General features: G+C 40.2%; 1 protein-coding gene across 1 annotated transcript in view; it reads right to left on the bottom strand.

The window, feature by feature from the left end:
- GABRR3 (gamma-aminobutyric acid type A receptor subunit rho3) overlaps window positions 1-15,225 on the bottom strand; it is a 48,769-nt gene that overhangs the window by 25,530 nt on the left and 8,014 nt on the right. Inside the window, exons 2-4 of the mRNA XM_072970341.1 lie at window positions 13,514-13,632; window positions 7,537-7,604; window positions 3,274-3,497 (exon numbers count right to left, since the gene is read on the bottom strand). Coding sequence (XP_072826442.1) covers window positions 3,274-3,497; window positions 7,537-7,604; window positions 13,514-13,632 — 411 coding nt within the window. The remainder of the gene's footprint in view (window positions 1-3,273; window positions 3,498-7,536; window positions 7,605-13,513; window positions 13,633-15,225) is intronic.

Below are 15,225 nucleotides of genomic sequence, written 5' to 3'. Positions count from 1 at the left end.
AAGGTGGGTGATTTGCTAAAGACACAGAGTTAATGAGTGAATTCCTGCTCTAATAATTGCTTCTGATCTCACCACTTCCTGGTCAGCTTCGTCTGTATTTTCTGGCTCTGATGTTTTCAGAAAAACACACTTCAAAGTTAGAAGATTTTTCAATAGATTTAAATATTTTCTACCTTTTGGAAAACCCAAACTTTAAATGGTTTCCAGCAATAAAGAGCTGGAAATGGTGGTCATAAAAACCTTTGGGTAAAGGTTTCTTTCACAAAGCAAGTTTACTCGAGGAAATTATCTTTCCAGGAGTGAGGGGTAAGCCTGGAACATTTACAGTTATAGACCTATGTGCAAAATGCGTAATTCAGGTGCTATTAAGTCGAAAGGTTTGCATATTGATTAGGAATTTTTTCCCCAAATTTTATGTCCTCCTAGATTTTCCTGGCTTGGCTTCAGGCAGAGGTTGCTGTACTATGGTCCTGCCTCAAAGTAAAAGCTTTGGTATCTACAACAGCAGATCAGAGGTTCACAAAAGGCCCCTGAGCAAGTCTGCAAAACACAAAGGCAACAGCTGCTCCTACCCCTGGTGCCCCCAGGTTAATCAGAGAAGCGGAACCTTTTTTTTTTTCCTGCCGGGGGTTGAATTCTACCGCCGATAGTTATGCAGCAAAATGCCAGGTCAGGGAGGTGTCTGGATGACTGTGTCACAAAACACACTCATCTTGACATCTTCCTGGTACTTTAAAGCTGGAAAGGACTTCTGAAGTCTTTGAGTCTACTTCCTTCAGAGTACATGTGAATAAATTAACAACCAAGGAGGTCAGATAGGCACTGTGAAAGAAAAAATTATTCCTGACACTTGTTAAAGAATGGTAAGGCAGACTCCATTTAAGAGGATTACTATATATTTTTTAAATAGGGAAGAGAGATTGGGCTCAACTCCAAATATAACAAGTGGAAATTTATAGCGAAGGAACAGGGGGTTGGGGGTCAGTGGATGGAAAATTACCAAGAGGAAACATCAGGGGTTGGGGGGTTCCGGCTAAATGGACCTGAGAGGATTCTTGCTGAAGACGGGCCAGGGTGATCAGATATCACCTGGGGTTTGGGGGCAGGGTAGGTGGATGCGGAACCTCATCAGATATGGAGGGTGATCAGACGTTGAGAATGGGGGATTCTGGCTAAACTAACTTAGCAGACACAAACATAGAAGCTCAAAATCAGGGTCAAGGTAAGAAGAGAGTTCAGAGGAAATGGAGCAGAATTTGGTCAAGGAGAGAATCACTGTCTGTAGATGGTGTGAGAACCCAGCCTGAGGCCAGGTGACCTGGCTCTGGGCTTGGACTGGCTCTGCCGTCAGCTGAAATCGCTGTGCAGACAACAATTCTGAGTCTTTCTGTATTCGGGATCTCCAAGACCAACATCAGGTTCAACAATTCACTAGAAGGGCTCACAGGACTCCTCAAAGCTGTTAGGCTAACAGATGATGGTTTACTGCAATGAAAGAGACCAGCTAAAATCAGCAATGAAGTAAGGTGCACAAGGCAGGTTCCAGGGGAGACTAGGAGCGAGTTTCCCATTGTTCTGTTCTCGTGGGTCTCTGTGGACGGCGCTTCTCTTCGCAGTGATGCGTGACAACATGCAAGGAAGATACGTGAGCCCTGGAGTCCAAAGTATTAACTGAGGGTTGGTCACGCAGTTATGGCTGACCTTAGTCTTCAGCCCCTCCCGAGGTCAAGTTGATACCATGTGGCTCAAGGCCTCCAGTAAATAAAGACACACTTATCAGGCAGGACATTCCAAGGGCTTGTAGGTTATTTCCCAGGAGCCAGGCAAGAGCCAAACATTTCTTTGGAATATGCAGAGTAAAGGACAACCCACTGAATCAATTCTTTAGTGGATATCCTCTCATCAAAATAATACAAAACAGTAGATGCTGCGGCCAGATGGGGCTGTCTTCTTCTGATTCCCTAGTGAGGCTTGACTCCAACACTTCTTACAGTCCTATGTTACTCCTGATTTAAAAGTCCTATGGAAAGTAATATTTTCCTTTAATAGCACTTTTAAAAAAAACATGGACAACTTTTATGAAATGTCTGGTAATAGCATCTTTGTACTAAAGTGAGCAAGGTGTTTTTCATGAACAAAGAGACTCGGTATTGCTTTCCTGTTTCCACTGTAACAAATTACCATAAAATGTGGTGGCTTAAAACAACAGAAATTTATTCTCTCAGAGTTTTGGAGGCCAGGAGTCTGAAATTAGTATCACTGGACTGAAATCAAGGCATCAGCAAGGCCCTGTTCCCTCCAGAGGCTCTGGGGGGAGGTTCATTCCTTGCCTCTTACAGCTTCTGGCAGTCACCAGCATTCCTGGGCTGCTGGTTGCAGGGTTCCAATCTCTGTCTTCATGGTCACACTGCCTTCCACTCCTCCACATGTGTCACATCCTTCCTCTGCTTATCTCTTACAAGGATACTTACGGTTGCATTTAGGTCCCAACCAGATAATCCAGAATAATTTTCCTATCTATCTCAAGATCCTTAATGTAATCACATCTGCAAAGATTCCCCCCCCCCCCAAATAAGGTAACCTTCATAGGCTCCAGAGATTAGGACATGGATATCTTTGGGGGAGCTATTTTATTTTCAGTTTACTACTGAATCTTTCTGGGATTTCTAAGACATGCAAAAAAAAAAAACTGAATTGCTTGGATTTACCAAAACTTTTTGGATTACCTAAGATAAGCCACTTAGTATGTACAGGACTCATTAGGTTTAAATAACATATGGTATGTTAAAGATGGAGGACACCCATGGCATAGTGTCAGAACAAATGTTTTAAATTAAAAATTTTTTCATTTTCAAAATTTTTTAAATGAAGAAATTAGGGGTAACCTGGATGATGATGAGATCTTCCTGTGAGAAATGGGGATAGTTCACAAAATTATTTAGTTAATTCAAGATTCCAAGACGACTTGGTGGGATGCAGGGTGGGGTGGAGTTGGTGAGGAGGAAAAGCAGTTTTGTGTACCCAGAAAATTGACTCTTAAGGATGTCCATAATTCTCCAATATATGCCCAGAGTGGGTACAGTTAGACTAGGAAACCACTCTTTAAAACCTAGAAATTAGAACCAAGAAAAAAATCACATCTTCTGCTTGCCCCCACGCTCTAGCCTGACTACATACAGCACTACTGTGAGTTTAGCCTGAAGTGAGACCCACCAGCTGTGGTGTGGATGGTGGGGTATGAGAAAGCCAAAGGCAGCAAACAGCGCTCCTTACCTGACACTGAACAGGACGTTTCCATCAGGGTGTACACGTAGCATGATGTTCTCCATGGTTGTATCATGGATGAAGGATCTTTTAGAATGGACAAAAAAGATATCAGGCACCCAAATCTTTTTGATTAATCTATGATCAAAGGTCATGCTTTTGTTGGTTTTGCTGGGAAAGGAGAGCCTTTCATCTTTCCAGTAATGCCTGAGATAAAAAGTCATTGTAAAGTCCTAGGCAGAGAGAAAAAGAGACATGTCAAAGCCAGTAGGAACACAGTTCAGGATGACCAACCAACCCTATTAGTCTCAACTGGTTTCCACGGGTGTTAATGACTTATACGTGAATGACTTCTATTGTTATTTTCAGAGGTAGATTTAGAATGAAGCTACTGAGCTTCAGTTACAGAGCCTCTCCCTCACCTGGACTCTGGTGAATGTTGAGAGTTTCTGAAAACTATCAAGTAGTCAAGTTGGTGAAAGGAAACAGGTTATAAGTGGAAAGCATTTCTACCTAAGCATCCTGGTAAATCACCTAAAGAGATCTCAGAAGAAAGGGACCTGAAACCCCATGGCCTAGTATTTTATTTTTATTTCTTTTCTCATTATAAATACATACTCACTTTTATACTTGATTTTGTATCTGTAAATTGATATCATGTTTGTTAAAGAAGACCTCCCCACGTGGGAGAAGCTACAGTCCGACAAAAACCTGGACACAGCCTTTACTGCAGCTGTTAGTGGAAGGCATATTGTCAGAGGTCCTGGGACAGAGACAGTAATCTCCCTCAGCTTAAGAGACAAAGTGAATACCATGAAATGGTGGTCCTGAAATTCAAGGGTGCAAAAGAATCACCTGTGAATTTGTTAAAATGGCACATTTCCCAGAAGCTAGTTCCCAGAGACTCTGGCCCAGTATGGCTCAGGGATTTCAATTGTTAACGTGCATTCCAGTTGTAAGGAGGCAAGGATGAGAAGAAAAAGCAATATTAACATTATTTTAGCAGAAAAAAAATGGTTATGTCAATAATTTGAGCTCTGTTTGACTCTCAGATGCTACATTTAATGTTTTGTTTGTTTGAACAGAAACTTTCTTATCTTGGTCCAAGTCACAGGTTTGGGTAACGACAGTGTACTTAACCTTTCACAACTGCTTACTTCTTACTATCATTTATTTCCCAGCAATACTCAGTTTTTTTTCTTGAACTAATACATATGACAGAACTTTGACATTTATTATATAAGCAAAGGATAAATCTCACTAAACCACAAATAAGTCATCAAGTAATGGTGAGCTCATTTGTTTTTCAGAATAGAGGTATATTGTATCATTGTTCTGGGTTAATCTGGGAGCATCAGGCATGTGCAGTTTTGGATTAGGGTGAGGGTGAATAAATAGGATGATTCATCCATCACCATAACACCACGACACAGGGAACTTTGTGGTTACCGTATGCATTGCTTTAATAAGCATATATTTAGAATCAGACGCTCAGTCTGATCTGAAGGGCCCTGGCAAATACTGAGCCTGTGAAGGCACGTGGCCGACACTGGTGCCTGTCAGTGATGTATGAGCATCACGGCTACTTGGCACCATCAAGATAAGGAGGCTGAACAGCATGTTGGGAGGAGAGCAGGGCGAAACTGAAAGGGATTGAAAGTGAATTCACGGTGGGGCAAGGGAGGGTGGAAAAGTGATAAATGAGAAGCAAGAGAGGCCAACACTGGGGGTCACTGATAATTAGAGAGCATTTTCAAGTTGGGAGTGGAGAACACAGTTGTTTTTGCTGATACTGAGTACCAAGGCTGACCTTACACAGCAGAGAAGGATGAGGTCGTTTTAGGGGCTGTGGGGTAGACAGTGAGAAGTTTAGATGCAAACTGGGTCATTCAGGGATGACTTCACGATTATATCAGGAGAGCGGAACTGAGAGCCTGCTTCTGGAGCACAAGATGCTCAAGGAAATGTCAGTAAAAGCCATTTTTGTTCGGAGAAGAGCCAACGCTTTCTAACCAAGGCATTTTTGAGTAGTGGGTAGTATTGGTGCTTAAAATGAAGGAAGTTTCATGAAAGGCTTGATACTGAACTGAAATAAATATTGACTTAGATAATGACAGGGACCAGAAGGACATTAACTGAAGATTAAAATGAGATTTCGGATCATAGAAGATTTTGCTTTGACTTTTCTGGACTTTTTATGTGTTATAATTTTTCACTTAGTTATCACTCGGGTGGTAATGATTGGTTAGAAGAATCACTATCAATAAAAATACTAAGTGTATATATGAAAAGGTTATTTGATCTTTCAATTAAGTAATTTATATTTTTCTAGGTCCTGCTTCCTTAAGAGAGCCCTACTTTATTCTCTCTCTTTAAAAAATTTTTATCTTTAATTGTGGTATTTGCATACTAAAAATAATACAATAGAATCTAAATTTCAAAACTGAATTCTATGGAAAACACTATATATAAGCTACAATTCATACACCAAAAATACTTTTATTCCAAAAAGTACCCTAAAGCTTCTGAAAGTTTCACAAAAGCCTACATGTAAAAGATTCCAGAAAGAGGGGTGAAATGCAAGGATTAATGTGCATAACCATGTACACAAAATGACTAGGTTGTATAAACAACAAACTAAACCTTTCCAGATGGAAAATGGAGTTTGAAATGAAAGTAGTTCATACCCTCTCTAGTCACGGAGGAGACATTCCCCGGTTTTATTTTTGACCCCCTCCCACCTCAAAATGAGCTTCCATAGTCAAAGTAGAAAATGAAAGACAATAAGCATTTGGCCTAGGGTTGCAACCCCAGATGACCCCAGGGCACCAGGGAGGAAACATCAGTGAATGAAGCAGGACGAGTGAAAAGGAAAGCCAGGCATGGTTTCCAGGGCACACTGCAGGGCACAGGCCCCCGGGATGGCACTCACAAACTCCCTAATGCTTTGTGGGGAGGTGGGAACAAAACTAAAGTTCGGACCAAAGCCAAAATTGATACCACCACCAAAACCAAAACATACTCAGAGCTGCGTCTTACCAGTTAATACCCATGAGAGCCCTTGTCAATAACAGGTGCTCACAGTGTAGTTTGATAGGAAATAAAAGGAACGCAACTACAGGAGATGATGGAAAAGACAGCACAATTGAAGAGAACAAAATTAGGAGGAAAGAGTGATTCAAATACAAGAATATACACCAATTAGGTAACAACAAGGAAATGGAAATTGTAAATTTGAAACTGTAAAGCACTTTTTATTTGGCATAGAAAAATACTAAAATGGGCTACACAAAACTCTAAAACATGAACAAATTAATAGAACAGTAGAAGGTAAAAAGAAATTCCAGCTATAATGCACGTGATTGTACACGGAAGCTAGTTGTGGTACGAAGCACTATTTCTTAAAGTAAAATCTCGATAAGACCTGGAAATATTTTAAATGAAAAATGGTTCTGGTAATTATGTAGACACAGTGGTTCTAAAGTAAGAATAGAGAAAATAAAATGGGGAAATTATGGTAGTGGATATTAAAACATAAGAACAGCAAAAATGGTAAAACTGAGTTGGGGGTTAGGGAACAGGAAACAAAAAAGTAAGGCATGCAATCTGGCAAAGAAGACAGAAAAAGGCTAAAAGGAAGGTTGAATATGGTAACAATTGGTCAGTTTAAAGTTTTAGGGACAATGGGTTTAAGTAATACTCCATGAAAATGACAGATATTCAAAATGAAAGAACAGCAGTCTCTTCTAGGTTTCTAGAAAATGAAACGAATGGACAATATTTTCTTAATTTAACTTGTTAGTCCTATGAGTTTTTAGAAATGCTTTTTTTTATCCTGCTATTATTTGTCTACAGATAAGCAAATTTAGTATCGACTGAGATATTTGGAAAGAGTCCATCCACCCAGGTTCAGCTGTCCATCATCTTACGGTTTAGGACTCATGGCTGTGATTTCATATTTCACATATATTATGATCATCTTTCTTCTTGTACAGTTGTTCCTAGTTCATGTCACACAGCTAAATACGCCACGATGTCCTTCAGTGCTCCACTACCGTAAAACCATTAGAAGGAAAAGAGGGAAGGAATGAGAATGGAAAAACAAGGAAAGAAAGCAGTGAACACAAGACAGGAAAGCAACTTCCACTTTATTAAGCAAAGTAGGAAAAATAAATAACATACACGATCAAGATGATCTATTAAAACACCACTGATTTTGACACCGTTGAGACCCTATCTTTTCAGAAAAAAGTGTCTCATGGAGAAACTTACCATGTTAACCTCGGAAATGCTGTCAATGCTTTCAACCTGGACATCTATACCCACTGGCACTGGAGATCCTTTAGAAAGAACAGATAATATAATGAGGAATCAAGGTTATTTTGGAAACATTTAAAGTGGAGAGTGGTCAACGTTGCAAATGAATTATTTCTCAAGTTTTAACAATAAATCTCTCCATTATTTATTGATATATTAGGACACACTCAGAGTAGTGTGTCTTAATAGTAGTAATAGTAGTGTGTACTCAGGAGCAGAGCAGTCCTGAAGTTCATGGCTCTGGGAAATGTGGGAGACTTTTTTCTCTCACCAAAAAATCAGCCTCTTTCACTTGGATGGTGCACAGCAGGCTAGAGGAACACACTGCTATTCCAGTGCTACACAGGGAAGCCGCACATTCAGAAGTGTCCCTTCCCAGATCATCAGTAACCACAGCCTGCATTTGGGACGAAGCAAACAACCTGAGAAACGCATTTGCTGAGAGTAACCTGAAAGTCAGAATGAGAGCAACTTCAGACAGACAACCGCTGAGATTTGTCTGCAGTTGGGTGTCACAGGCTCGGGTTCACGGGCCCAGAGAATGCGAATGATAAGGCAAGAGAATCCAGACCAGACTGAGACCAAGACACTTCCCTGTTACACCGTAGGGTTTCACCGGTTCTGTGTGATGGGATGCTGATGTTAATAACTTCATTATTTAGTATTTGTATGTGAAATTTGATGCAGATATATATTACAATAATTTATATATTTATACATAGAGTCTTCACGTTTTCTTTCCATGGAGAGCAATTCTCAATTAAATTTTATAGTTCCCAGTTTAAAAATGCTTTCAACTCCTTGTTGAAAAAACAGAAATCTTGCCTAGAAGGATCCCAGGTGGCTGTTTCAATCAAGATTTTGGGATTCAGAAGGGTCAGGCCAGAAAATCCTCCTTCCTTACTGAGCTAATTAATGTCTGGGTGTACAACATGTGACATATATGTGCATATAGGTCAATAAAGCACCTAATCATTGTGTTTTAAATGTACAACGCTTTATAAAATGAGACAAGCCTCACCAGTCCCTGTCCACCATCTATGAGTCCCTCCATTAATTGGCTGACATGAGCTTCTCTTTATCAACACAAGCTCCCTTTTCTGCTCCCTAAGTCTAAACCTTCTTACTTACGAGGATGCAGCTGGCCTGTCACTAGAATATATCTCTGCTTCAGGCTTTAGGAATACCTCATTTGCATCTTAACCACCAACTACTTCCTGCCATATTGGACCAATTACTTTCTACAACATTAGTAATGACAGTTCTATTAAATATTTATTTAATGATAATTATGATTAAGCACTGACTTGGGAACAGCTTAATATTATTCCTTTATTGATTTCAGCTCTGATGTTTTTATTTTGTTTTGTTTGCCTTTTTTCTTGAGTTGGTAGAGATATCAAAATAAAAATTCATGGAAAGATCTCATCTCTGGCCCTACACAGCCTTTCAGGATGAGTAAATCTTCCCATTAACTCCAGTACTCTAAGGGACTGAAGGGACTGGAGAGGTCTGAAAGAGGGAGCAGAATGTCCTGGAGAAAATTCTGGCATGTTAATACCAGACTAGAGTTGGAACTCAGCTCCACAACTCACCTGTGATCTAGGGTCAGTAACTTCTCTAAGCTTAGCTTTCTCAGGTATAAGATCTGAGTAGTAGTACTCACCTTGGAGACTTATTTAAGGACTAGAAATAATACTCAGTTAGTACTCGATAACCGGCACAGAATGTTACTGCTACTGAAATTCAGCCAAAATGTGAGTCTGCTCCTAGGACTGCAAACCATAATTCCCAGTCCTGCACTCAGACATTCAGACAATCAGTCCACTCTTCGTAACAAATGATCCAGTGGCTCTCAGAGATTATCATGACTTGTGAGTAGGACCCAGTTACCGATGACTATCCCTGCAAGTCTGGGGACAGTCTTATAAAGCCACTGTACAAAGACACATTCATGCCACCACTGACAAGCACCGGGCCCTTGAGGTTGTTTGAAGTCACTTCGTTAGGTAGCTGGGTAGAAACAATTGGAGCTCTTTTTGACATATACAGGAAGCCATGCTCAGAGAGGCTGAGAACTTGCCTGAAACCCAGAGCCAGTGAATGCAGGGGTACAACCAGGTCCCTCTGGCTCCTGGTCTAGTCGGCCCGTTTGACAAGCAAAGACTAGACAAGTGGCCTTTACAACTCTAGCTTCGGTTTTGACTCAGTAGCCGGTATCTAGATGCCGAATTGATTTCACTTTAAAGAAACAAAGACATCATCATCTATAAGACTAAAACAAAAAAGCCCTTAGTTATGAGAGCTGTAAAGGGGAGGGAAAACATAAATAAAGAAAATGAGCTGCAATTTATAACCCAAGTTAAACAAAATGCTCCTCTAAATTTATACCCTCCTGTTTCTACATAATGAGTCAATTAATCTTCTAATGCTTTATAAAAGTGAAAAACACTGTGGTAGCAGCTGGTTTTAATGTTACAGCTAATTAGGAAAACATTAAGGCAAGAGAAGTGCTGAAGTTACATTTAACTCAAGAGGAAAGGAGTATGTGTGTGTGTTAGTGTTACAGACAAGTAGAAAGGGAGAGGAGATAAATTTAAGTCTGTCTTTTACATCCTGCAGTCTGATTTTCCCAGGAAGGCAAGTTTGAGAGAGCAGAGAATGGGTCACTGGTATAAAAAGCTGTTATGCAGGGGGAAGGTATAACTCTGTGGTAGAGCACATGCTTGGCCTGCATGAGGTCCTGGGCTCCATCCCCAGTACCTCCATTAAGTTAAAAAAATAAATAAATGAACTCAATAACCCCCAAAATTATTTTAAAAAATTAAAATAAAAAGCTGTTCTCACCAAGACAAGAGGAGGTTAAGGACTATATTTCACAGAGTTACCAGACTGACACTTCTGACTGAATTCATGCATTTTTCTGCCTGAACTGACTGAACACGCAAGCCGTTTGGATATCATTTAGCCCCAGTCCACGATTGTCAGAAAAATTTCTTAATCGAGGGATGATTTGCCACCTGCCACTAAGTAGCACATTTCAATTGCATTTTTAAGAACCCCACAAAGTAGCCTCAGGAAAAAAAAATTGTTTAAAAAATGTTAACACGCATCTCTAACAGATCAGGAGAAGTGGAAATTTAAGGTCAATGTTATGTTTTCCTGTGGGATGGGGATGATATAGAAAAGGGAGAATAAAGGCATAAATGTTTTAAGATAAAAGCAGAGGGTCAGCTCTTAGTAATCTATGACAGTGCTTTGCAAATTGTAAAGTGTACTGGATTCACCTGGGGATTGTGTTAAAAATGCAGATTTTGATTCAGAAAACCTGGGGTGGGGCCTGATCGTCTGCGTTTCTAACTCGCTTCCAGGTGATTCTGCTGCTGGTCCTCGGACCACTTTGAGCTACAAAGTCTAGAGCGCTCGTTTCAAGGTCCAAATTCAAGGACAGTAATTTTTCTCTTAATCTTTCTGGCTTTTAACGGTCTAAAATAGGCCCATAAAAAGCCTTTCCTCTAGGACAGGAATTCATTTATTTGAGGAACCTAACCTGACAGGAATCAGGGCAGGTTTTCAAATTGCTGTTGAGGAGAGCACAGCACGCTGAGCTGCTGAAGTCTACTCCGGAGGTGTCTATTTCAAACCATTCCTGTGAGTCTTGCGCCCTCTAGTGGCACAACAGACTCATAGCCGAGCAAATTTAACTTCGTAGATTTTCTCTGACTAAACGTTTGGTAGTAGGGCAAAGATTTTAGAAACTCTTTATAGAGACCAAGGTTCAGAATACCTGCATGATAGTCACAGAGTATATTATCCAAAGTCTTGGTAAATTTGGTTAGGGGAAAGAAAAATCTATCAGGAGTAGTAGTTAGGGCCCAGACATCTGTAGGAGAACTGTGGTAAGAACGACACATCTGAGAAGTAGTGATGTAAAACAAAAACAAACACAAACAAAAACAAAAAAACCCCAGAAGATAAGGAAACAGACTTAAAAGTAAAAAACGCACACGTCTTTAAACTTGATTTATTCTGAGGCTTTTAAAATCTTAAATTAGGTTCAGTAAGTGTGAGAAATGCTCTGGAGAAACAAAAACATTTACACTCACCATGCCTTAATCCGATGCTGATAATCTGATTGAGTAGTTATCAAATGTGATTCTCAGATTGGCAGCATCAGTATCACCTAGAAATTTATAAGACACGCACACTGGTGGCCCCACCATATCTAGTGAATCTAGGCCTCTGTGGGTACAGTCCAGTGATATGCGTTAAGAAGCCCCCAGGTGCTCTGATGCTTGCGGAAGTTTGCATAGCTGTACACCAGAAATTGACACAACACTGTAAACTGACTATATTTCAAAAAAACAAAAGACAAATGAACTTATTTACAAAACATAAACCGACTTACAGACATAGAAAACAAACTTGTGGTTACCCAGGGGGGAAGGGGGTGGGAAGGGATAAATTGGGAGCTCTAGATTTGCAGATACTAATATATATATAATAGATAAACAAAAAGTTTATACTGTATAACACAGGGAACTATATATTCAATATCTTGTAGTAAACTATGGTGAAAAAGAATATGAAAACAAATATATACATATGTTCCTGTATGACAGAAGTATTATGCTGTACACCAGAAATTGACACAACATTATAAAGTGACTATGCTTCAATAAAAAAATAAATTAAATTTGCATCATTAACCTAATAAAATCAAAATCAGACCCTTAGAATAGCAACCCAATAGATTCCAGGAAAGTAAAGAGCAAAAACCAAACAACCCTCAACATAACAGCTACCTGATGTACTTCTTAACCTGTTAACAAGTTAGTTTTCTATGGTACCTACATGCCTGTTTGCTTCCCTTTGTCACAGACACAATATGATGAGTATCAAGTTCTCCCTACCCACTGCTGAGGACTTCAAGTATTAGCTGCTTATCAAAAAGTGGTACCTCTGGGGGATCCTGCCTCCTCACCCCCACACTCACTTCTCTTATCTCCACATCTCTAGCATGAAAAGCTGTCAGTTCAGGAATCATCAGACTGGGGGACCTTAGGTCACTGGCAGAAGAGTCAGGATGGATTTAGCAGTAAGGTAGAGTGTTCAGTTCAACTAGTTGATTTCGCCACATCCTGTCTCTCTCTCGAAAACTTGGTACCCTCAGTGGTACAACTATGCCAGTTAAATAATCTCAGGGCAGGAAAGGCTTTGTTTCAAGGGCATCCATCTAATACGGCTTGCTTCTGTTCTTTCTTGTCCTTGCATCTTGGTTCTACCACTTACTGCTTTTTCATGTCCTTGAGCAAATTTCTCAACCTTTCTAAGCCCCAGTTTCCACACCAGAATATGAAGGATCATAATATTGCCTACTTCACAGGGTCACTGTGAGGGTGGAATGAGGCGGTGCATCAGAGGGCTTAGCACAGTGCCTGACACTCCAACATTTCCATCAATTTTGGTTGCCAGACATGATAAGAAGAAAACACCTCAGCAGAGGTGGTTCACAGGGAGCCATGGCGTTTAGCATGCTAGTTCTTCCACAGAAGTCAGGCATTTCAGCTCACAGGAATAGCCAACATGATTTTATGAGTATTATCATGTAACCCAATATAACATTTTAATTAAAACAATAAGTTGCTGTATGGGCAGGATATATACATTGACTATTTTTTGAACACATTCTATTTATCGAACACCTATTTAGAATAATATATATAGTAAAACATTGAGTCTTTTTGGTTAATTTAAAATGCATACATTATCAATGGTTATTTAAGAGAAGATCACTATAAAAGGTTTTTTGTTTTTGTTCTTTGTTTTAATTGATGGTCTTGTGTTTTGGTTGCAATTGCTTCAAATTTTCAGCTCAGTTCTGACAGCACAATGGCACACGGCACGAGAGTTTTGTAAAGACAGTACTCACCTCCAAATCCAGGTCTCATTGCAAAGTCATGGTCCTCTATGTGGAGAAGTTGCTTGTATTTCAGGGGCCACACTTTGGTGCTGTCGTCTTTCCTCATTCTAGTTTCTTGTTTGCTGTACCTTCAGGGGAGAAAAATGCTTTTGAGATATATATGCTTCTGGATACTTCAATTTAGGTTAGCTTTCTGTGCTCAACATGGTATGCTCTAAAATAGCCACATAAAAGCTCACTTTTTTCAGTTCATATTACATGTGATTAAAGATCCACCAAAATTTACTCTTTATTATGTGAGGGTGGGGCAGGGAAGGTAAAAAAAAATTTGGAGTACCTTAAATGACAAACTGAGTTTGGATGTAATTACTGAAGAGCAGTGTTTCTCAGAATATGGTTTTTAGTAGGCAAACCTGGTCACTACCAGCTGGGTGGAGGTGATCAAGACTGAGATCCATAGACCCTATCCCAGATCAGTGAAAACAGAACCAGAGGAAACAGGGCCTTGGGATCTACATTCAAAGTGCTAGCTAAGTGGTTCTTGGAGTCACTGAGGCTAAACTACTTCTTGCACCAAGACAGTGAAGAAAAAAAAAAGCCCTGCAAAATTGTAAATTGATGAACACAGTGTTTTACAAAGACAAAATATGCAAAAAGTATAAGTGGAGGCTGAGATTAGAGGAAGCCCTGCAGTAGATCCTGGCTCTTGAGAGAAGGCGATGGGAACGGACAGGGAGAGCAGCCGCAGGGGAAACGGATGTGCTGACGGCTGACTGGCCTTGACGGCAGGTATAGCCCTGAAGTAGGTGCAGCTTACTTCACTGCAGTTTTCTAGCACAAAGGCAAAGAGGGGTGGCCTGACGGGTGGGTGTGGAGTCCCAACCTGGGAGTGAAGCCTGCCTGCTCCCTGGTCTGTGAACTCACTGGGTCTCGCTGACTCATTTCCTATCCCGTGACACATTCTTCCCAGCAATGTTCTAAGTGCAGCGGCAGAATGTCTGTGGAAGCCCAGCCCTTCTAGAAGTGACAGGTAGCTGTCTTCTTGTCTCAGGTGCCCCAGACCCTGCTCAGCGCCTCCTTCCAGGAGAGCGTGCCTGTCATCAGCAGCAGCAGCAGTAACACGAGACACTTAGGAATCTACTGGGTGAATTCTAGTTACTCTGAATTTCTGATTTGCTTTTGCACAGATACATGTCTTCTTCAGAAAGTGTATGTACCTTTTTTGTGTGCACTTTTTTTTTATTGAAGTAAAGTCAGTTTACAATGTCATGTCAATTTCTGTTAGAAAACACATGTACATTTTTAACATATGACTTGTGGACACAATTTCTTAACTCAATAAAGTGACTTTGATGGTGGGAATTTCACATCCTGAAGCAGCTGGTTTAAGAAATATGTCCAGGCTTATGGGCACCTGAGATCACCCAGTGTGGTTTTTCAACAGGGAATTTTCCAGCTGAAACCCTCAGAAATTTATGTATGTATATTTGCCATTGATAGAAACAGGGAGGTTGGAGGAGCAAATCTGTTTTGGGTAGAAGACAAATGAGTTTGATCTGAAACATAAGTCATTTTATCCTATGAATAATGGAACACATAGAACTATTTCTTCCAAGGATCCCGAAGTAACTAGAAAACTTCTTTCAAGGAGCTAGGATGAACCACTTACTTAAAAAGTAATAGCAGCTATTTTTTATTAAATACCTACTATGTTCAAGGCC

Source organism: Vicugna pacos, chromosome 1, assembly GCF_048564905.1.
Source record: "Vicugna pacos chromosome 1, VicPac4, whole genome shotgun sequence".
Taxonomy (NCBI): domain Eukaryota; kingdom Metazoa; phylum Chordata; class Mammalia; order Artiodactyla; family Camelidae; genus Vicugna; species Vicugna pacos.
Note: the sequence above shows the minus strand (reverse complement) of the source record. Positions and strands in the feature narration are given on the sequence as shown.